Below are 23,317 nucleotides of genomic sequence, written 5' to 3'. Positions count from 1 at the left end.
CAGGTGGTGTCCCCATGCCATGTGGTATCACTCTCCCACCCACCACCCACCTCCTCGTTCCTGCTTGGTTCAGGTTTTACCACAAGGTTTGTCACTGTTCCAGGGAGTAAAGAGCCTGCGAGAATTACAGGTACATTTTATAGCTCTTGTTGTAGAATTTGCAGTTAGTTAAATTCAGGGATTTGGATGGTCCTGGTGTGGGTGAATTCACTTTGTCTCATAACAATGTTTCTTTGCATGACTCATTGTTCAACATTAAAATGTTGTGTCACCATGGAGACATTATTGATAAAATGGGCCAAATGGCGACGTGCATGTCTCTTTATGAAAAGTAATAAAATTAGCTCAGTATCTCACTCATGAGCAGCAATGGTGTAAATGTTGGTCAAATCTGGACCACACAATATTCACTGAAAGAAAGACAGACCCAAACAGCAGACCTGAGGCTAAGTTTCAATTGTCCATCTGTACATTTACAGGGTCTGTATTTCAGAGCAATGGGTGGACTGACATTTATCTTTATATGAGTGGTCCAAGTGCTCTTCATTCACATTGAAGAAATTAAAAATGTAAAAAAAACTTGAATCCGCAACAGTATTTCCAGTAAGTCAGTTCACTTTGCAGACACACAGTATTTCCTGTTGCCTCTCGGTGGGCAGGAAATACTGACAAGTTTGGTTTTTATTGTGCATTCCTTCTTGCTCGAAGATGGTGGTGAGCCCTGTTTTTGAATTGCTCCAGTCCATGTCTTTTATCTAGTAATGAGTGTTTTTCAGAGCTTGCAGACTCCTCGACCAGTGTACGTTTAAGAGAACACCTCTGGGACACCTGCACCAACCAACCCAACCGCCCCATGGCTGAACACTTTAACTCCCCCTCCCACTCCGCCAAGGACATGCAGGTCCTTGGCCTCCTCCATCGCCAGACCATGGCAACACGACGCCTGAAGGAAGAGCGCCTCATCTTCCATCTAGGAACCCTTCAACCACAAGGGATGAATGCAGATTTCTCCAGCTTTCTCATTTCCCCTCCCCCTACCTTTTCTCAGTCCCAACCCTCAGACGCAGCACCATCTTCTTCCCGACCTCTCCGCCCCCACCCCCTCTTCGGTATATCACCCTCACCTTAACCTCCTTCCACCTATCGTATTCTCAACGCCATCCCCCAAGTCCCACCTCCCTACCTTTTATCTTAGCCCGCTTGGCCCACCCTCCTCATTCCTGAAGAAGGGATTATGCCCGAAACGTCAATTCTCCTGTTCCTTTGATGCTGCTTGACCCGTTGCGCTTTTCCAACAACACATTTTTAAGCTCTGATCTCCAGCATTTGCAGTCCTCACTTTCTCCTACAATATTTATTTACCCAGGCTCCTTAGCGTGTACCAGGTAAGGACAACACAGCTCGAGACTGCAGTCAGTCAGCCAAGTCCCAAGTTAATTTGAGACGACAAAGAGAAAAACTACACTCGACAATTTTACCAACTCTATTTCTAACAATCTGATTCTTTTGAATATTAAAACATTACCCAGACGTGCTGCTCTGTTGAATTGTTTTGTCTGTACTTCTCTTCATGAGTTGATTCTGTCTCTGATCAGAGGGTGAGCTGCTCTGCTCACTGCTGTCACCTGACCTGCCTATAGTTTGGCTGGAGAGTGGGGTCCGGTCAAGTCCTGCCAGGCCGGGTTCTTATACCCTCCTGGCTACATTCTGGATCCTTCCAAGGACTTGGCTAATCAGGGCAATCAAACTAATTGGCTTTATCACCTTGAAATGCTGCTCATGGTTCTCGATGGCTTGCTAACAGTGAACCGTTTGATGTGTCTGCCTTGGGCCTGGAAGTCTGGCTTTGTCCCCGAATATACACCTGGTCTTCTGCCTTACTGAGGCATGTCCCATGCATCTTGTTTGTTTGACACACTTTGTAATGTGCTCTGGTGCCTCTCCAGTTTTCAATTATCCGGGCGTAAACCTTGCAAGGACCTTTCCCTGGGCAGAATTGTCTCTTGTGTGTCTGTCTTGGCTCAGGATTCCCAACATACTTGGCTTTTTGGCCAATTTTTGTGCCCTGTTTATTCCAGTTGCTGTTGATGTATTTCTGCCCTCCCTTCTTAATGGTTTTTATTTCACCTGAGCAGTCGCAGGCATTTACAATGCTCCACCGCCAAACCATAGTCACCCGACGCCTGGAGAAAGAACGCCTCATCTTTCACCTTGGAACCCTCCAGCCACATGTGACCAATGTGAATTTCATCGGTTTCCTAATTTTCCCTCTCCTCACCTTATCCCAGATCCAACCTTCCAACTCGGCACCACCCTCTTGAACTGTCCTCCCTGTCCATCTTCCTTCCTACCTATCTGCTCCACCCTCTTCCCTGCCCTATCACCTTCACCCTCACCTTCACCTACCTATCATTATCACAGCTACCTTTCCCTCCCACCTCATCCCCCTCCCATTTATCTCTCAGCCCCCTTGGGCCACAAGCCTCAATCTTGATGAAGGGCTTATGCCTGAAATGTTGATTCTCCCGCTCCTGGGATGCTGCCTGACCGGCTGAGCTTTTCCAGCACCACACTCTTCGATTCTGATCTCCTGTATTTGCAGTCCTCACTTTCTCCTCCCTGCTACAATGTGGTGTCAGTACCCCAGCATTGTTCAATGGGCAGTTCCAGGATTTGAAGACAATGACGGTCACACAATGGAGAGGGGGCTCTGAGGTGATGGCTTTCCCATCCATGTGCTGCCCTTATCTTTCCAGTAAGTTGATGCTTGGATATATCAATGTTAATAAGATAGGAACAACAAGGAACAGTACATTAGAGGAAGTAGGCCTTTGGCCCACCAAGCCTGTGCCAACACATGATACATTTCTAAACTAAAAGTCTTTTGTCTCTGTGCAGTCCATGCCCCTTTTTCCGGTCTATTCATGTTTCTGATCATTTGCTTCTTAAATGTTGCTGTTGTATTCTCTGACAGCACATTCCAGGCATTTACCGCTCTCTGGAAAAAAGTCTTCCCTCTCACATTTGCTTTAAAAATTCACCTTTTCACCTGAAATCTATCTCCTCTCGTAAGTGACATTTTTATTCTGAGGAAAATGTTCCATCTGTGCATTCTCTCCATGCCTCTCATAATTTTGAAAATTTCTATCAGGTAGTCCCTCAGCCTCTGACATTAGTTGAAAATAGAGCCTAGAGGAGTACAGCACAGGAATGGGCACTTCGGCCCACGATGTTGTGGTGAAAATGACGCCAATTTAAACAAATCCCTTCTGCCTGCCCTTTGTCCATATCCCTCCATCCCTTACATATCCATGTGCTTATCAAAAAGTCTCTTACACGACCCTATTGTATCTGCCTCCTACACCATCCTTGGCAGTGCATTCCAGACCCCTACCACTCTCTGTGTAAAATATTTACACCTCACATCTCCTTTCAACTTTGCCCCTTTCACCTTAAATGCATGCTCCCTAACTTTAGATATTTCATCTCAGGGTAAAACCCTATCTATGCATCTCACAATTTTATAAACTTTTATCAAATCTCCCTTCAGCCTCCTCCACCCCAGAAAAAAACGACCGTAATTTTTCTTGTCTCTTCTTATAGCTCATACCCTCTAATCGAGGCAACATCCTGGTAAACCACTTCTGCAAACTCTGCAAAGCCTCCACATCCTTCCTGTGAAGTGGTGACCAGAACTGAACGCAATACCTTCAGTGTGGCCAGACCAAAGTCTTATAAAGCTGCAACATGAAATCCTGACTCTTGTACTTAATTCCTCAACCAATAAAGGCAAGCATACCATACACCTTCTTTACCATCCTATTTACTGGTGTGGCCACTTCAAGGAAGCTATCAAATTGAACCCCAAAATCCCTTTGTACAGCAATACTGTTCAGGGTCCTGCTATTAACTGTATACATTTCCTTAACATTTGAATTCCCAAATGCAGCACCTCACACTTACCCAGATGAAACTCCATCTATCATTTCTCCACCCATATCTACACTGATCTATATCCTGTCGACTCCTTTGACAACCTTCTACGCTATCCACAACTCCACAGATCCTTGTATCATCTGCAGCCTTACTAAACCACACATCTACATTTTCATCCAAGTCGTTTTTATAAATATCACAACTCGGAGAGATTCCAGTACACATCCTTCTATAACTACTCTCTGCCTTCTATGGGCAAGCCAATTCTGAATCCACGTGGCGAAGTCAGTGGGGATCCCATCCTACTGAGATCTTAATCTTCTGGATGAGCCTACCATGAGGAACCTTATTGAAAGTCTTACTAAAACTCATGTAGCCAACATCCACTGCTCTACCTTCATAAGTCACCATTGTCACCTTTTTAAAAAATGCAATCACTTTAGTCAGGCATGATCCGTGCTTCACAAAGCCATGCTGACCGTCCCTAATTAGGCCTGGCTTTTCCAAATGTGTGTAAATCCTATCCTATTCCCTATCCCATTAATGTGAGACACACCTGTCTATAGTTTCCTGGATTATCCCTATTTCCCTTCTTGAACAGAGGAACAACATTAGCTACTCGCCAGTCCTCCAGGACATCTCTGGTGGCGAATGAGGACACAAACATCTTGGTCAAGACCCAAACAATCTCTTCCCCTGCCTCTCTCAATAACCTGGGGTGGATAGCATCATGCCCTGGGGATTTATCCATCTTAATGCTCTTTAAGAGACCCAACACCACTTCTTTCTTGATCGCAAAATACAGTAGCATGTTAGCATGCTCCACCCAAATCTCACTATCCTCCATATACTTCTCCTGGGGGAATACTGATACAAAGTACTCATTTAGGATCTCACCCACATCCTCAGTTTCCAAGCACAAGTTCCCTCCTTCCTTGAGTGGTCCTAATTTCTCCCTCGTTAGCCTCTTGTTTGTAATGTATGTATAGAATGCCTTAGGATTCTCTTTAACCTGACTTGCCAAGGTCATTACATGTCTCCTTGTGCTGTCCTCTTTCCCTGCTTGAGCTCTTTCCTGCTTTTTTGACATTCCTTACAGGCCCTGTCCAATTTTAGCTTCTTAAACCTTACATATGCTGCTTCTTCTCTTTTGACTAAAGTCATAACCTCCATTGTTAATCAAGGGTCCCTGACCTTGCCATCCTTGTCCTTCCTCCTTACTGGAACATGCAGGTCCTGAACTCTCGTCAGCAGGTCTTTAAACAATTCCCACATGTCAAATGTGGACCTGCCTGATAACTGTCCTTCCAATTAACACTTTCTAGCTCCTGCCCAGTACTGACATAATTTGCCCATCTCTAATTTATCAGCTTGCCACAAGGTCCTGAATTATCCTTACTCATTGCTATCTTAAAACTGAAGGAGTTGTGATCACTGTTTCCAAACTGCTCTCCCATTGAAAGGTCAGTCACTTGGCCAATGTCAATTTCTTGTACAATGTCCAGTATGCCCCCCCTCCTCTAATTGGACAATCCACAAACTGTTTCAAGAAACCCTTTCAGAATACATTTAACAAATTCTGCCTGATCTAAACCTCTTGCTGCAAGGGAGTCCCTGTTGATATTGGGGGAAATTAAAGTCACCCAGTGTGAAAACACTTTTTATTGCATATTTCCATAATCTGCCTCATATTTGTTTCTCGATGTCTTGGTGCTTGTTAGGATTATACTGTAGGCCCCCCTATCAGCGTGATTACACCCATCTTAAGTTTGAGCTTTACCCATATTGCCCTCGTAGATAAGCCCTCCAGTATGTCCTCTCTGAGTACAGATGTAACGCAACTCCTCCACCGCTTTTACCTTCCTCTCTCGTCTAAAACAATGAAACCCTGGAATTTTAAGCAGCCAGTCCTGTCCCTCTCTCAATCAACTCTGTAATAGCTGCAACATCACAGTTCCATGTAGGTCCAGGCTGTATGCTCATCTGCCTTACCTTTAATACCTCTTGCATTGAAATAAACACACTTTCAGCTCATTATACCATCGTGTATATTTACCTGTCTCTGCCTTTCTTTACTTTGTGATTTACTGGTCCTAAAATGTATCTTCCCATCAATCCTTCCACTTGGTGACCTGCTGCTCTGGTTTCCATCCTCCTGCCTCCCTAGTTTAACCTAACCGAGTAGCACCAGCAAATCTTCCTACAAGGATATCAGTTCCCCTCCAGTTTAGGTGCAAACTGTCCCTCTTGTACAGGTCACCCCTTCTCCAGAAGAGATCCCATTGATCCAAGAACCCCTTGCACCAGCTCCTTAGCCACGCATTCATCTCTCCGACCTTTCTATTCCTTGCCTCACTAGCATGTGGCATTGGTAATAACCCAGAGATTACTATCCTTGAGGGTGGTAAATAAACCAAGTTTGTCCAATCTCTACTCATAGCTAATACCCTCCAAACCAAGTGACATCCTGGTAAACCTTTTCTGTTCATTGTCCAAAGTCTTCAAATCCTTCTAGTTTTGTGGTGACCAGAACTAAATTCAATATTCCAAATGTGGCCAAACTAAAATTCAATGCAACTGTAACATAAATTGTCAAGTTTTATACTCTGTGCCTGATCGATGGAGGCAAGGATGGCATACACCTTCGTGACCACCTTACCTACTTGTGCTGCCACTTTCAGGGAACTGTGGGCCTGTGTACCTTGACCCTCTGTATGTCAATGCTTCCAAATGTTCTGCCATTTACTGGATACTTCCTTCCAACATGACAATGTCAATAATGCATCACCTCACATTTGTCTGGATTAAATTCAATCTGCTATTTCTGCACCCAGGTCACCACTTTATCTCTTTCCTGCTGCATCCTCTGGCAATCCCACTTACTATCCACAGCTTCCCCAATCTTTGTGTCATCCACACACTTATAAAATGTGGTCTGATTTGTAAGATGTCATCAGGTAATAGCCTGGAAATTATATGGAAATCAAATTTGAACAAATGTGTGAGGGAGGGCGTTAGATATGCGGATCATGGGGATACCTTGTGGGGAAGGTGGGACCTGTACAAACAAACCTCAATAAACATCACAATTCTGATGTGTAATGGAATATTCCCAATTTCCTGGGTGTGTGTTCCCACTCCAGAAACTAGATACAACAGATCTCAATAAATCAATCCCCTTGACCGGAATCCCATCCATTATCTTCAGTACTCAATTTTCTCCTCTGTTGGTGTATTGCATGTCAGTCTGTTCTTGCTACAGAATGGACTGCAGTGAGGTACTGCAGCTTCTTCAGCTGCTCATTCTCATTCCATAACGTTCACACTGAAAGGACAAATGCAGCAGGTAGATGGGAACACCATCACCTCCAAGTTTCCCTCTGAGACATTACTCTTCATTGTGTCACCATCACTGGCTTCATACCCTGGAACTGCCACTTTAACAATGCTGGCGTACAGACCCCAGATAGAATCATGGAGATGTACAGCATGGAAGCAGTCCCTTCGGTCCACCTTGCCCAACCCGACCAGATATCCCAACCTGGTGTAGTTCCACCTACCAGCATTCGGCCCATATCCCTCCAAACGCTTCCTATTCATATACCCATTCAGATGCCTTTTAAATGTTGCAATCGTACTCGCCTCCACCATTTCCTCAGGCAGCTCACTCCATACACGTACCACCCTCTGAATGAAAACATTGCCCCTTAGGATTCTTTTATATCTTTCCCCTATCACCCCAAACCTATGCCCTCCAGTTGTGGGTTCCCCCACCCCAGGGAAAATCCCTAGTCTATTTATCCAGCACTGATCCTTTTGGCACTCCACTGGTCACAGGCTTCCAGTCTGAAAAACAACCCTCCACCACCACTCTCTGTCTTCTACGTATGAGCCAGTTCTGTATCCAAATGGCTAGTTCTGTATTTCATGAGATCTAACCTTCTCCTATGGGGAACCTTATTGAATGCCTTATTAGTCCATATAGATCACGTCAACTGCTCTGCCCTCATCAATCCTCTTTGTTACTTGTTCAAAAAACTGAATAAAGTTTGTGAGACATGATTTCCCACATGCAATGTCATGTTTGCTATCCCTAATTAATCCTTACCTTTCCAAATACATGTACATCCTGTCCCTCAGGATTCCCTCCAACAACTTGCCCACCACCGAGGTCAGGCTCACTGGTCTATAGTTCCCTGGTTCGCCCTAACCACCTTTCTTTAATAGTGGCACCACATTAGCCAACCTCCAGTCTTCCGGCACCTCACCGGTGACTATCGATGATACAAATATCTCAGTAAAAGACCCAGCAATCATTTCTCTAGCTTTCCACAGAGTTCTAGGGTATGCCTGATCAGGACCTGGAGATATATCCAGTTTTTTGCGTTTCAAGAAAACCAGCACATCCTCCTTTGTAATATGGACATTTTTCAAGATTTCACCATCTATTTCCCTACATTCTATATCTTCCATGTCCTTTTCCACAGTAAACACTGATACAAAATACTTGTTTAGTATCTCCCCATCTCCTGTGGCTCCACACAAAGGTCACCTTGCTGATCTTTGAGGGGCCCTATTCTCTCACTAGTTACACTGTTATCCTTAATGTATTTGTAAAAACCCTTTGAATTCTCCTGAATGCTATTTGCCAAAGCTATCTCATGTCCCTTTTTTTACCTCTTGATTTGCCTCTTAAGTGTACTCCGATTGTATTTATACTCTTCTAAGGATTCACTCGATCTTTCCTATCTATACGTGACATATGCTTCTTTCTTTTCCTTCACCAAATCCTCAATTTTTGTAGTCATCCAATATTCCCTACATCCAGCAGCCTTTCCTTTCACCATAACAGGAATATACTTTCTCTAGATTCTTGTTATCTCATTTCTGAAGGCTATCCATTTTCCAGCCATCCCTTTACCTGCAAACATCAGCCCCCAATCAGCTTTTGAAAGTTCTTGCCTTATGCTGTCAAAATTAGCTTTCTTCCAATTTAGAACTTCAATGTTTAGATCTTGTTGGCGGCATGGTGGCTCAGTGGTTAGCACTGCTGCCTCACAGCGCCAAGGACGCAGGTTTGATTCCAGCCTCGGGGAACTGTCTGTGTGGAGTGTGCACATTCTCCCCATGTCTATGTGCGCTTCTCTGGGTGCTCCGGTTTCCTTCCACAGTCCAAAGATGTGCAGATCATGTGAATTGGTCATGCTAAATTGCCCATAGAGTTAGGTGCATTAGTCTGGGGTAAATATGGGGAATGGGGGCCTGGATGAGTTACTCTTCAGAGGATCAGTGTGGACTAGTTGGGCCAAAGGGCCTGTTTCCACACTGTAGGGAATCTTAAAATATCTAGTCTGTCCTTTTCCATCAGTATTTTAAAACTAATAGAATTATGGTCGCTGGCCCCAAATGCTTCCCTACTGACAGCTCAGTTACCTGCCCTGCCTTTTTTCCCAAGAGTAGGTCACATTTTGCACTTTCTCTAGAAGGAATATCCACAGACTGAATCAGAAAATTTTTTTGTACACACTTGACAAATTCCTCTCCATTTAAACCCTTAACACTATGGCAATCCCAGTTGGACTATAGCAATTCAAACAGAGGACTGACCACCATCTTTGGGCATCAAGGAATGGTCAATAAAAATCAATCTTGTCAGAATCTCCCATACCCAAGAAGGAATAAACAACACTGAGTGTCTGCAATGTGAAATTCCGAAACCGGGTATGTTTCTGTTCAAGTGTTTTCCAGCTTCATTTTTTTGATGTCAATGAGGAGCACCTGAACTACTTCTAAAGATGAACATCAGCTCCAGCCATTGCTCTGAAATGCAGACCCTGTAAATGTCTGATGGACGTGTGGAATTTAGCTTCAGGTCTGCCTTTTGAGTTTGACCTAACTTCAGTGAATATTGGGTGGTCCAGATTTGACCAACATTTACACCATTGCTGTTCATGAGCGAGATACTGAGCTAACTTTATTACTTTGCATGAACAGACACACAAGCCACCAATTGGCCACGTTTCTCGTTAACGTCTCCATGGTGACAGAACATTTTAATGTTGAATCATGGGTGATGCAGAAAAACATCATTCCGAGCCCTAAGCTGACTTCATCCACACCTGGACCATCCAAATTCCTGAATTTGATTAAATGGAAATTTTATAACATGAGACACAAAATGTACCTGTAACTCCCACAGGCTCTTTACTCCCTGGTACAGTGACAAATCTTGTGGTAAAACCTGAAACAAGAAGGAACGAGGAGGTGGCTGGTGGGTGGGAGAGTGACACCACCTGAGACAGGAGGGAATGATTCCTGGCATCGGGAAAGTCATCCGGGAAAAGGGCTGGGAGAGATTACAACTGGGGAAGGGGAAGACAAACCTGGAGCAGGGAGTGGTGAAGAGATGGCAGTGGGAGCTGGAGTGACACTTGGACAGATCAGAGGGTGGGAATGGAGGGACAGTCTCGAGGGGTTGAATACTGTATTCTGCCATTTTTACCCAGGAAAAATATTTCAAAATATTACAGCCCAACATTTAACTGGGCTTCTTCTAAACAAAATGCAAAACCACGTCAGGTTTGTGCTGACAGATCTCCCAAGAGTAGTCACGGTCTCAATGCCTCTTCCAATGGTTAAAATCAAATCTGAAGGAGAAAAGTATCATAGAATGTGTAAAAATGCAGTCAGGGAGGTGAATGAGGGAAAGGCTGGAAAACTTTGATTGAATGTCAGAGGGCTCCATCACCGGGTTTACAGCAGAACAACAGTCAAAATTGACGAAGGAAATACTGAGAGATGGGTTCAACCCACAGGGCACCACATACCCAGAGGAAAATGTTCAAGGTTGGTTCGAAGAATGACAAAGGTCAGAAAGGGGAGTGATCATCACCACTTGATATTTACAGTTGTGTAGATGAGTTAATACTAAAACAAGAAGAAACGGTGAGTCAGTGGCTGCAGCAGGTGTCGATGAGGATAAGGTAGAAACAGCTGAAAAATGGGCAGTAGACAGGGACACCCCGTATACTGAATCACAGCTGTGTACCTCACTACACTGCACGGAGGTGGGAACTCACCCCATAGTTAAAGAGGGCTCACTGAAAATTAGGATGTTGTTCATGCACAACATCAAAGATTCAAAATTGGTTTAATAATGAATTTCAAACCTTTGGGAGTGGAGTGAACTTTTTTTTATTCTAATTAAAAACACGTTTTTGTGCTATACGCCCTCTGGGTTGTCTCACAATCTAAATAAACTATCATTTGGCAAATTTAAAACTGAACTCAGCCTTTGAGAAATGTTTAAGAGAAACATGGAAAATGTAAAGGTGAGAAATAAATGCTTCTCCTGTGAAGGTGATCTTAAAATTAGGAAAGGGATTGGAGACAATTGAAGGCAAATTGTACAACCTAAGGAAGGATTATCAAATTCAAAAGGTCAGTTTGAAAATGGACAGCAAATTTCAGCAGTGTTCTTGAATATAGACCCATCCAGATGCCTTGTAAATGTTGCAATTGCGCTAACCTCCACCACGTTTTCTGGCAGCTCATTCCACACATGTGCCACCCTCTATGTGAAAAAGTTGTCCCTTAGGTCTCTTTTACATCTTTTCCCTCTCACCCTAAACCTATGCACTCTAGTTCTGGACTCCCCCACCCGAGGGAAAAGACTTTGTCTATTTATCCTGTCCAAGCCCCTCATGATTTTATAAACCTCCACAAGGTCACCCCTCAGCCTTCACAGTTCCAGGGAAAACAGCCCCAACCTATTCAGACTCTCTCTATACCTAGAATCCTCCAACTTTGTAAATCTTTTCTGAACCCTTTCAAGTTCACAAAGTCCTTCTGATGGAAAAGAGACTAGAACTGCACAAAAGTAGCTTAACCAAAATCTTGTACAGCCTCAATGTGACCTCCCAACTCCGATACTCAGTGCTCTGACCAATAAAGGAAAGCATACCAAATGCCTTTTTCACTATCCTCTCTACTTGCGACTCTACTTTCAAGGAACTATAAACCTGCATTCCAAGGTCTCTTTGTTCAGCAACACTCCCTAAGACCTTACCACGAAGTGTGTAAGTCCTGCTAAGATTTGCTTTCCCAAAATGCAGCACCTCACATTTATCGAAATTAAACTCCACCTGTCACTCCTCAACCCATTGGTCCATCTGGTCAAGATCCCATTGTACTCTGAGGTAACCTTCTTTGCTGTGCACTACACCTCCAATTTTGGTGTCAATTGCAAACTTCCTAACTGTACCTCCTATGTTCATATCCAAATCATTTATTTCAATGACGAAACGAAATGGACCCAACACGAATCCTTGGGGCACTCCACTAGTCACAGGCCTCCAGTCTGAAAAACAATCCTCCACCGCCACCCTCTATCTTCTACCTTCGATCCAGTTCTGTATCCAAATGGCTAGTTCTCGCTGTATTCCATGAGATCTAACCTCACTGACCAGTCTCCCATGGGAAAGTTGTCGAATGCCTTACTGGCATCCAATCCTCTTCGTTACTTTTTCAAGAAACTCAATCAAATTCATGAGACATGATTTCCAATGCAAAAAGCCATGTTGACTATCCCTAATTAGTCTTTTCCTTTCCAAATACGTGTAAATCCTGTCCGTCAGGATTCCCTCCAACAACTTGCCTACCACCGACACCAGGCTTCTGGGTTTATCATTCCTTGGCTTCTCCTTATTACCTTTCTGAAATAATGGTACTAGTTAGCCAACCTCCAGTCTTCTGGCACCACACTTGTGACTATCGATGATACAAATATGTCAGCAAAGGGCCCAGCAATTCCTGAGGAAGGGCTTATGCCCGAAACGTCGATTCTCCTGTTCCTTGGATGCTGCCTGACCTGCTGCGCTTTTCCAGCAACACATTTTCAGCTCTGGTCTCCTCAGAAGGCCTCCAGAAGATTCCAAGAGCAAAGTTTGTAGGTGAAGCATGTTTTTATATCTTTTAGATGGTTTTCTGGAACTTTCTATTGTTCTGGCCAATCAGGGAGATAAGCTTAGTGGTTTGAAACAGAGTCAATCATTTGGATGGATTGCTGATGTTAGTTTATTTTTGTGTAGAAGGGCCCGGCACTGTACCTTGCTGTCAGGGCCCTCCTTTGTTCAGTAAATAAGTTGTTGGGAGTATGTCTGTTCTGCATAAATGTTGCCTTTTACATTAGCAAATGTCATTAGCACCTGACTCCTGTGTTTGCACTGTGTCTGGTGTGTGGACTTTGTGATTTTAGAACTTTACTTGGCCAATGTACCCAGCATCCCTTGCTGTTTGGCCAAGTTAGCAATCTATCTGTGTTTTAGCAACCAGGAGGCTGCTGAAGTACACACTGTATTAATCTAGAGTACTGTGCATATTTCTGATCTCTTTAAGAGAAAGATATACCTTATATCTACCTTCCAGTAATACAATGACTGTTCATGAGGTAGGTTCTGTATATGTGCCCACATTGGAAATTTGACTAATTCCATCAGAGTCCCATTTTAGAACTTCTGGGATCCTGTTTATAAACACTGCTCTCCACTGGCAGTCAATAATTTTAACTCCATCCAAGAATACTGTACAGCATTTATTCTCAGTTGAAAATTATTCAGCTGCATTAACATCAGCAGGAAGCATTTCATTCCCATTTACACTCACTGTTCCCATTGGTTCATTAGTTCAATGATTCTGATCAATGGCTTTATCCAAGTTCCTCACTTCATTGGCCCTAGAATTCTGATCAGGAGTCGGTCATTGTCACCGACACACTTCCTCCATTTCACCTGACCTGACACCAACCCCGTAATGATTGTGTCAGACCGGATAGACCCCCCCAACCTGACAAATAAGCCCTGATGGACCTAAAACTCCCTCACTTTCCCACCAACCCCAGGAGTCCACAGATTCCTCATCACTCCCTTTTCACCAAACACAGCCCCATTGGAACTGTCACCTCCTCCCACCCCATCACCACCTCCCTTTCACTCGCCTTGACACCACATTTAACCCAAAAGTGGCCCCTGCTCCTGCCAACAGAATTGGAACTACAACCACCGAATCACCCATCATCACCCAACACCCACCCAGCCCCTCCCTCACTAACCTAAAACCCTTCCCAAAGTGAGCCAGGTGATACTGACCCCTCCTTCCAGACCCCCTCCCTTAAACCTCTGGACCTGACACTGCCTCTTCATCACATAGAATCATAGAGTCATACAGCATAGAAACAGACCCTTCGTTCCAACTATAATCCCAAACTAACCCGTCCCACCTGCCTGCTTCTGGCCCATATCCCTCCCAACCTTTCCTATTCATGTACTTATCCAAATGTCTTTTACACATGTAATTGTACCCGCATCCACCACTTCCTCTGGAAGTTCATTCTACATTCAGAAACTACCCTCTTTGTGAAAAAGTTTTTGAAACTGTCTCTTCTAACTTTAAAAATGTGTCCTCTAGTCATGAAATCCTCCATCCTAGGGAAAAGATAACTACTATTGACTCTATCTATTTCTCTCATTATTTTATAAACTTCTTTCAGATCACTGCTCAACCTTCTAAGCTTCAGTGAAAAAAGTCTCAGTTTATCTCATTTACTTTATAACTCAAACCGTCCATACCCAGCAACAACCTGGTAAATCTCTTCTGAGCCCTCTCCAGCTTGATAAATAGAACTGCTCACAGTTTCCCAGAAGAGGTTTCACCAATGTCCTACATAACCTCAGCATGAGGTTCCCAACTCCTCTACTCAAAGGACTGAGCAATGAAGGCAAGCGTGCCAAACACCTTTTTAACCACCCTCTCTGGATGTGACGCAAACTTCAAAGAATTATGTACCTGCAGCTGTAGTCCTTCTGCTCTACAACACTACCCAAGGCCCTACCAATTGAATTGAATAAGCCCTACCCTTGTTTGTTGTACCAAAATGCAATGCCTCGCGTTTATCCAAATTGAACTCCATCTGCCATTTTTCAGCACATTGGCCCATCTGATCAAGATCTCTTTGTGATCTTAGAAAACCTCCTTCACTGTCTGCTATGTCACCAATTTTGGTGTCATCCACAAAACTACTAATCATGCCTTCTATATTCTCATCCAAATCATTTCTAATAATGACAAACAAAAGAGGACCCACAACCAATCCTGTGGCAACACCGCTGGTCACAGACCTCCAGTCTGAAAAGCAGGTGCAACTGTGGTTGTGGGTAAATTGTTGGAAGTGATTATAAAAGATAGGATTTATGGACATTTAGAGAGGGACAAATTGATTAAAGATAGTTGGCATGGTGTGTGAGGAAAATCGTGTCTCACAAACTTGGTCGAGTAGTTTCATGATTGATGATGGCAGAGCGTTAAACGTTGTTTATTTGGGTTTTAGTAAAGCGTATGACAAGCTTCTCCATGGTAGATTAATGAGTAAAGTTAGGTCACATGGGATTGCCAATTTCTCTCCAACGAAAGCAGCCTCAGTTCCCTCAGACCTTCCTTGTAAACTCTTCCCTCCATACCAGACAACATCCTAGTAAATCTCCTCTGCATCCTTTCCAAAGCTTCCATATCCTCCTGTAATGAGGTGACCAGAACTACACACAATACTCCAGGTGCTGCCTTACCTGTGTCTTGTACAGCTGAGGCATGACCTCATGGCTCCAAAACTCAATCCCCCTACCAATAAACACCAACACAGTATATGCTTTCTTAACAACCCTATCAACCTGGATGGCAACTTTGCACCTGGACACCGCGATCTCTCTGTTCATCGACATTACCAAGAATTTTACCATAAGCCCAGCACTTGTATTCCTGTTCCTCCTTCCAAAGTGAACTACCTCACACTTTTCCGCATTTAACTCCATTTGCCATTTCTAAGCCCAACTCTGCATGTTGAATATGTCCCTCAGTAACCCATAACATCCTTCGACACTATCCACAACTCTGTCTACCTTAGTGTCATCTGCAAATTTACTAAGCCATCCTTCTACACCCTCCTCCAGATCATTTATAAAAATGACAAACAGCGGTGGCCTCAAAACAGATCCTTGCGGCACACCACTGGTAACTGATCTCCAGAATGAACATTTCCCATCAACCACCACCCTCTGTCTTTTTTCAGCGAGCCAATTTCTGATCCAAACCGCTAAATCACCTCCAATCCTGAAACTTCGTATTTTGTGCAATAGCCTACTGTGTGGAACCTTATCAAACGCCTTACTGAAATCCATGTACACCACATCAGCCGTATTTACCTTCATCCACCTGTGCCACCTTCTTGAAGAATACAATAAGGTTAGTGAGGCACAACCTACCTTCACAAAACCGAATCAAATAATTCCTTTTTAGATGACTATAAATCCTATCTCTTTTAATCTTTTCCAACATCTTACCCACCACCGAAGTAAGGCTCACTGGCCTATAATTACCAGGGTTGTCCCGACTCCCCTTCTTAAACAAGGGAACAACATCTGCTATCCTCCAATCTCTGGCACTACTCATGTCGACAATGATGACATAAAGATCAAAGCCAAAGGCTCAGCAATCTCCTCCCTGGCTTCCTAGAGAATCCAAGGATAAATTACATCTGGCCCATCTATTTTCAGTTATTCCAAAATTGCTAAAACCTCCTCTTTTGAAAAGTGTGTTGCTGGAAAAGCGCAGCAGGCCAGGCAGCATCCAAGGAGTAGGAGAATCGATGTTTCGGGCATAAGCCATTCTTCAGGAATGAGGCTGGTGTGCCAAGTGGGCTGAGATAAAAGGGAGGGCGGGGGGGAAGTTTGGGGGAGGGGCACTGGGAATACGATAGGTGGGAGGAGGAGAGGGTGAGTGTGATAGGCCGGAGAGAGGGTGGAGGCGGAGAGGTCGCGAAGACTATTGCAGGTCAAAAGAGCGGTGCTGAATCCGGGGGTTGGGACTGAGATAAGGTAGGGGGGAGGGGAAATGAGGAAGCTGGAGAAATCTACATTCATCCCGTGTGATTGGAGGGTTCCTAGGCAGAAGATGAGGCGCTCTTCCTCCAGGCGTCGTGTGGCCAGAGTCTGGCGATGGAGGAGGCCAAGGACCAGCATGTCCTTGGCAGAGTGGGAGGGGGAGTTAAAGTGTTCAGTCAAGGGGCGGTTGGGTTGGCTGGTGCGGGTGTCCCAGAGGTGTTCCCTGAAACGTTCTGCAAGTAGGCGGCCGGTCTCCCCAATGTAGAGGAGACCACATCGGGTGCAGCGGATACAGTAAATGATGTGTGTGGAGGTGCAGGTGAATTTGCGATAGATATGGAATGCGATGGATTGGGGCCTTGGAGGGAGGTGAGGGGGGAGGTGTGGGCGCAAGTTTTGCATTTCTTGCAGTTGCAGGGGAAGGTGGTGGGAGTGGAGGTTGGGTTGGTGGGGGGTGTGGACCTGACTAGGGAGTCGCGGAGGGAGTGGTCTCTCCGGAACGCTGAAAGGAGAGGGGAGGGAAATATATCACTGGTGATGGGGTCTGTTTGGAGGTGGCGGAAATAACGGAGGATGATACGATGTATCCGGAGGTTGGTGGGGTGGAAGGTGAGGACCAGTGGGGTTCTGTCCTGGTGGCGGTTGGAGGGGTGGGGGCATCGTCGACCACATCGGAGGGGAAATTGCCGTCCTTGAAGAAGGAGGCCATTTGGGCTGCTCGGTAGTGGAATTGGTCCTCCTGGGAGCAGATACGGCAGAGGCGAAGGAATTGGGAATATGGGATGGCGTTTTCACAGGGGACAGGGTGGGAGGAGGTGTAGTCTAGGTAGCTGTGGGAGTCGGTCGGTTTGTAGTAAATGTCTGTGTTGAGTCGGTCGCCCGAGATAGAAATGGAGAGGTCTAGGAAGGGGAGGGAAGAGTCTGAGACGGTCCAGGTAAATTTGAGGTTGGGGTGGAAGGTGTTAGTAAAGTGGATGAACTGTTCAACCTCCTCGTGGGAGCACGAGTTGGCGCCAATATAATCATCGATGTGGCGGAGGAAAAGGTGGGGAATGGTGCCAGTGTGGCTGCGGAAGATGGACTGTTCGACATATCCGACAAAGAGGCAGGCATAGCTGGGGCCCGTGCGGGTGCCCATGGCTACTCCTTTGGTTTGGAGGAAGTGGGAGGATTGGAAGGAGAAGTTGTTAAGAGTGAGGACCAGTTCAGTCAGTCAAAGGAGGGTGTCAGTGGAAGGGTAATGGTTGGGTCGGCGGGAGAGGAAGAAGCGGAGGCTTGGAGGCCTTCGTGATGGCTGATGGAAGTGTATAGGGACTGGATGTCCATCGTGAAGATAAGGTGTTGGGGGCCAGGGAAGCGTAATTGCTAAAACCTCCTCTTTGTCAACCTCAATCCCATCTAATCTTATAGCCTATATCTCCATGTTCTCATTAACATTGCCCTTTTCCAATGTGAATACTGTTAAAACATATTCATTAAGTCCACTATATCCTCAGATTCCACACACAACTTTCCACTACTATCTTTGATTGGCTGTAATCTTACTCTAGTCATTCTTTTTTTCTTGATATACCAAAGAAGGCCTAAGGATTTTCCTTGATTCTATCCGCCAATGATTTCTCATGTCCCTTCCTTGCTTTTCTTAGGCCTCTCTTTAGATCTTTTCTGGCTAACTTGTAACTCTCAAGCCCCCTAACCGAGCCTTCTCACCTCATCCTCTTATAAGTTACCTTCTTCTTTTTGACAAGAGATTCAACTTCTTTGGTAAACCATGGCTGCCTTTCTCGACAATTACCTCCCTGCCTGACAGGGATATACTTATCAAGAACCCGCAGTTACTGTTTCTTGAATAAGCTCCACATTTCAAGATGTCTATCCCCTGCAGTTTCGTCCTCTATCCTGTGCAACCTAAATCTTGCTAATCGCATCATAATTGCCTTTCCCCCAGTTATACCTCCTTCCCTACGGTATATACCTATCCCTGCCCATTGCTATTGCAAACATAACCAAATTATGGTCACTATCGCCAAAATGCTCACCTACATCCAAATCTAACACCTGGCCGGGTTCATTCCCCAGTACCAAATCCAATATGGTATCGCCCCTTGTTGGCCTGTCTACATACTGTGTCAGAAAACCCTCCTGCACGCATTGAACAAAAACTGGCCCATCTAAACTACTTGAACTATAGTATTCCCAGTCAATATTGGGAAAGTTAAAGTCCCCCATAACGACTAGCCTTTTACTCTCGCTCCTATTGAGAATCATCTTTGCTATCCTTTCCTCTAAATCCCTGGAACAATTCGGAGGCCTATAGAAAACTCCCAACAGGGTGACCTCCTTTCCTGTTTCTAACCTCAGCCCAAACTACCTCAGTGGATGAATCCTCAAATGTTATCTCCGCTGCTGTAATACTACCCTTGATTAACAATGCTACACCCCCGCCTCTTTTACCATCTTCTCTGATCTTGCTGAAACATCAAAATCCCGGAATCTGCAACAACCATCCCTGTTCCTCCTCTAGGAGAAAGTGAGGACTGCAGATGCTGGAGATCAGAGCTTAAAAATGTGTTGCTGGAAAAACGCAGCAGGTCAGGCAGCATCCAAGGAGAGGGAGAATCGATGTTTCGGGCATAAGCCCTTCTTCAGGAAGGCTTACGCCCGAAACATCGATTCTCCTTCCCCTTGGATGCTGCCTGACCTGCTGCGCTTTTGCAGCAACACATTTTTAAGCTCTGTTCCTCCTCTAGCCATGTCTCTGAAATGGCCACAACATTGAAATCACAGGTACTAACCCATGCTGCAAGGTCACCCACCTTATTCTGGATGCTCCTGGCATTGAAGTACACACATTTCAAACCAACATCCTGCTTGCTAGTGCCCTTCTTGCAACCTTGTAAACCTATCCCTGACCTCACTACCCTCAACCTCCTGTACACTGGAACTACAATTCAGGTTCCCGTCCCTCTGCTGCGTTAGTTTAAACCCCACCACTGGAGAGCATTAACAAATGTCCCCCCCAGGATATTGGTACCCTTCTGGTTCAGGTGAAGACTATCCTGTGTGCAGAGGTCCCATCTTCCCCATAAGGAGCTCTAATTATCCAAGAATCCTACACCATTCCTGCAGCCAAATGTTCAGCTCCGCGCTCTCCCTGTTCCTCCCTTCACTAGAACATGGCACAGGCAACATACCAGAGCTAACAAATCCGTTTGTTCTCGCTCTAAGCTTCCATCCTCGTTCTGTGAATTTCTACCTTAGATCCCCACCTTTCCTCCTACCTATGTCGTTGGTTCCTATGTGGGCCACGATTTGGGGCTGTGCCCCTCTCCCTCAAGAATCCCGTAAACACGATCAGAGACATCACAAACCCTGGTACCTGGGAGGCAGCACACCAATCGTGAATCGCTTTTGTTTCCACAAAACATCCTCTCTGCCCCCCTAACTATGGAGTCCCCAAAGACTAAAGCTCTTCTCTTCTTCCCCTTTCCCCACTGAGCAACAGAGACTTTGCACCAGAGACCTGTGTCCCATTGCTTATCCCTGGTAAGTTGTCCCCCCTCAACAGTATCCAAAATGGTATACTTGTTGAGGGAACCACCACAAGAGATCACTGCCTGCCAGTTCCCTTTCCTATCCCTGATGTTAACCCATTTACTTTCTTCTCGTGGCTGCGGAGTAACTACCTCCCTGTATCTCCTCTCAATAACCCCCTTCGTGAATGATCCGAAGCTCCTCCAGCTCCAGTTTCCTGACACTATTCTCGAGGAGCTGGTGTTGGGGGCACTTCCCACAATTGAAGTCAGCGGAGACACTAGAGGTGACCCTTACCTCCCACATACTGCAGGAGGAACATTCAACTGCCCAAACCTCCATTCCTGCTATTCTAAATTCCCAAATAGACTGCTGGAAAAAAAACATGAATGAAAACACTTATCACCAACAAACTGATGCACGGAACTTTTCTTTTGGTTAGAGGAGAAGGATGGGTGGGAGACACCACCAGAGTAGTGTTTTGGGTTAAGCAACTGCCCAAATATGTAACCTCGTGACCTCTCTGACTGCCTCCAGGAACTGAAGAAAACCGGAACGATAAGGAAATTTAAACTGTGAGACCAGTGGGCTTGACATCGATGGTGGACTAGTTGTTGGAGAGAATCCTGAGGGACAGGATGTCCATGTGTTTGGAAAGGCAGGAATGAATAGGGATTGTCAGCATGGCTTTGTGCATTGGAAAGCTTGTCTCATAAATTTGATTGAGGTTTTTGAAGAAGTAACAGAAAGCATTGATGAGGGCAAAGTGGTAGACATGATCCATATGGACATCAGTAAGGCTTTTGACAAAGTTCCTCATGGGACACTGGTTGGCAAGGTTAGATTTCATGGAATTCAGGGAGAACTAGCCGTTTGGATACAGAACTGGCTTGAAGGTAGTAAACAGTGGGTGGTGGTGTAGGGTTGTTTTTCAGACTGGAGGCCTGTAACCAGTGGTTTGCCTCAAGGATCGGTGCTTGTCACGATGGTGAGTGACTTGGAGGGGAACTTGTAGGTGATGGCGTTGCAACGTATCTGCTGCACTTGGATGGATGGTCATTAATATAATTGATTTGGATGTGAACATAGGAGATATAGTCAGTAAGTTTGCAGACAACAAATCTATCTGCGACTCCACTTTCAAGGAGCTATGAACCTGCACTCCAAGGTCTCTTTGTTCAGTTGGAATGAAAGTTATATTTTGCCTGTTTGCATTTCAATGTATAAATGTCTGATGATTTCTTGGCTGGGAAGAGTGCTGCCTCAGAAATCTTTCTGAGTTAACGCTCTCCCAATGCTTTGACAAAATAACTGGTTATAACGTGTGCCTGAGAATCCTGAGTTTGTTCCATACAATAGTCAGCTACAACATTTGGCCTGCGAACAGGGTACTTATATCAGAACGTTGGAATAGCTCTGCAAAAGGTGGAGTATACTTCACTTCCCACCCGGAGTTAGCTCAGGAATCCTGAGAACAATCTGGTTGCACACCAAATGAATCCGAAAGGAGTACTCTGGATATGAGGTGTTGGGGAAGCCCACAGTGGCTACTCCACGTTTGAGAAAACACACTGGGGCCAGGGAAGTGAGGGATGATCACAGAGGACACGCCAAATTCTGCGCTGCATAGACCACACATGAGCCAAGAAAGTTCAGGAGTCAGATTCCACAGTACAGTCGAGACAAAAAAATCTGCAGATGCTGGAATCCAAAGTAGACAAACAGGATGCTGGAAGAACACAGCAAGTCAGGCAGCATCAGGAGGTGGAGAAATCAGTGTTTTGGGCATTTCAGAGTTAATACCTGAAACGTTGACTTATCCACCTCCTGATGCAGCCTGGCTTGCTGTGTTCTTCCAGCCTCCTCTTTGTCTACTCCACACTAGAGTAATCACCCTGGGAATGGGTCAGGTCCACACTGAGGGATCCATGAAGGGACCAAGAATAAAATCGGCTGTATCCGGACTGGACGAAGCTGTGCAGGAGCCAGGATGGAGACAAAATCCAAGCAGGAAGAATCTGTGTAGGGGCTGAAGAAGGACCATGCCGGTGGGATCTGCACTGAGTATGAAACAAACTTTTAAAGATGCACTCAGGGAGGTGAATGAGGAAAAGGCTGTAAACTTTGACTGAATGTCAGAGGGCTCCATCACCGAGTTTACAGTAGAACAACAGTCAAAATTGATGAAGGGAATGCTGAGAGATGGGTTCAACCCATCGGACCACCCCCACTCCAGAGGAAATTGTTCATGGATGGTTCTGAAGAATGATAAAGATCAGAAAGGGGGAGTGATCATCATCACTTTATATTTACAGTTGTGTCGATGAGTTAATACTAATACAAGAAGAAACGGTGAGTCAGTGGCTGCAGCAGGTGTCGATGAGGATAAGGTAGAAACAGCTGAAAAATGGGCAGTAGACAGGGACACCCCGTATACTGAATCACAGCTGTGTACCTCACTACACTGCACGGAGGTGGGAACTCACCCCATAGTTAAAGAGGGCTCACTGAAAATTAGGGTGTTGTTCATGCACAACATCAAAGATTCAATATTGTTTTAATAATGAATTTCAAATCTTTGAGAGTGGAGTGAACTATGGTTTTTTATTCTAATTAAAAACAAGTTTTTGTGCTTTACACCTTCAGGTTGTTCTCACAATCTCGATAAACTATCGTTTGGCAAATATCAAACTGAACTCAGCTTTTCAAAAATGTTTCAGAGAAATATAGAAAAAGTCGAAAATGAGAAATAAATGCTTCTGCTGTGAAGGTGATCTTAAAATTACTGAAAGGCATTGGAGACAATTGAAGACAAATCTTAAAACCAAAGAAAGGATTATCAAATTCAAAAGGTCAGTTTGAAATGAACAGCAGATTTCAGCAGTTTTCCTGAACAATTACAACAAAATCACTCAGTG

General features: G+C 44.9%; 1 protein-coding gene across 1 annotated transcript in view; it reads left to right on the top strand.

Annotated features, from left to right (window-relative positions):
* Nucleotides 1–23,251, top strand: part of LOC148151328 (EH domain-containing protein 3-like) — an 83,598-nt gene extending 60,347 nt beyond the window's left edge. Inside the window, exon 2 of the mRNA XM_087983313.1 lies at nt 23,046–23,251. Coding sequence (XP_087839439.1) covers nt 23,046–23,067 — 22 coding nt within the window. The 3' untranslated portion in view covers nt 23,068–23,251. The remainder of the gene's footprint in view (nt 1–23,045) is intronic.
* Nucleotides 23,252–23,317: the final 66 nt, after the last annotated feature.

The sequence above is a fragment of the Chiloscyllium plagiosum genome, unplaced genomic scaffold, assembly GCF_037043375.1.
Source record: "Chiloscyllium plagiosum isolate Xiang-an unplaced genomic scaffold, Cpla_swu_hap1 HiC_scaffold_3, whole genome shotgun sequence".
NCBI lineage: Eukaryota > Metazoa > Chordata > Chondrichthyes > Orectolobiformes > Hemiscylliidae > Chiloscyllium > Chiloscyllium plagiosum.
Note: the sequence above shows the minus strand (reverse complement) of the source record. Positions and strands in the feature narration are given on the sequence as shown.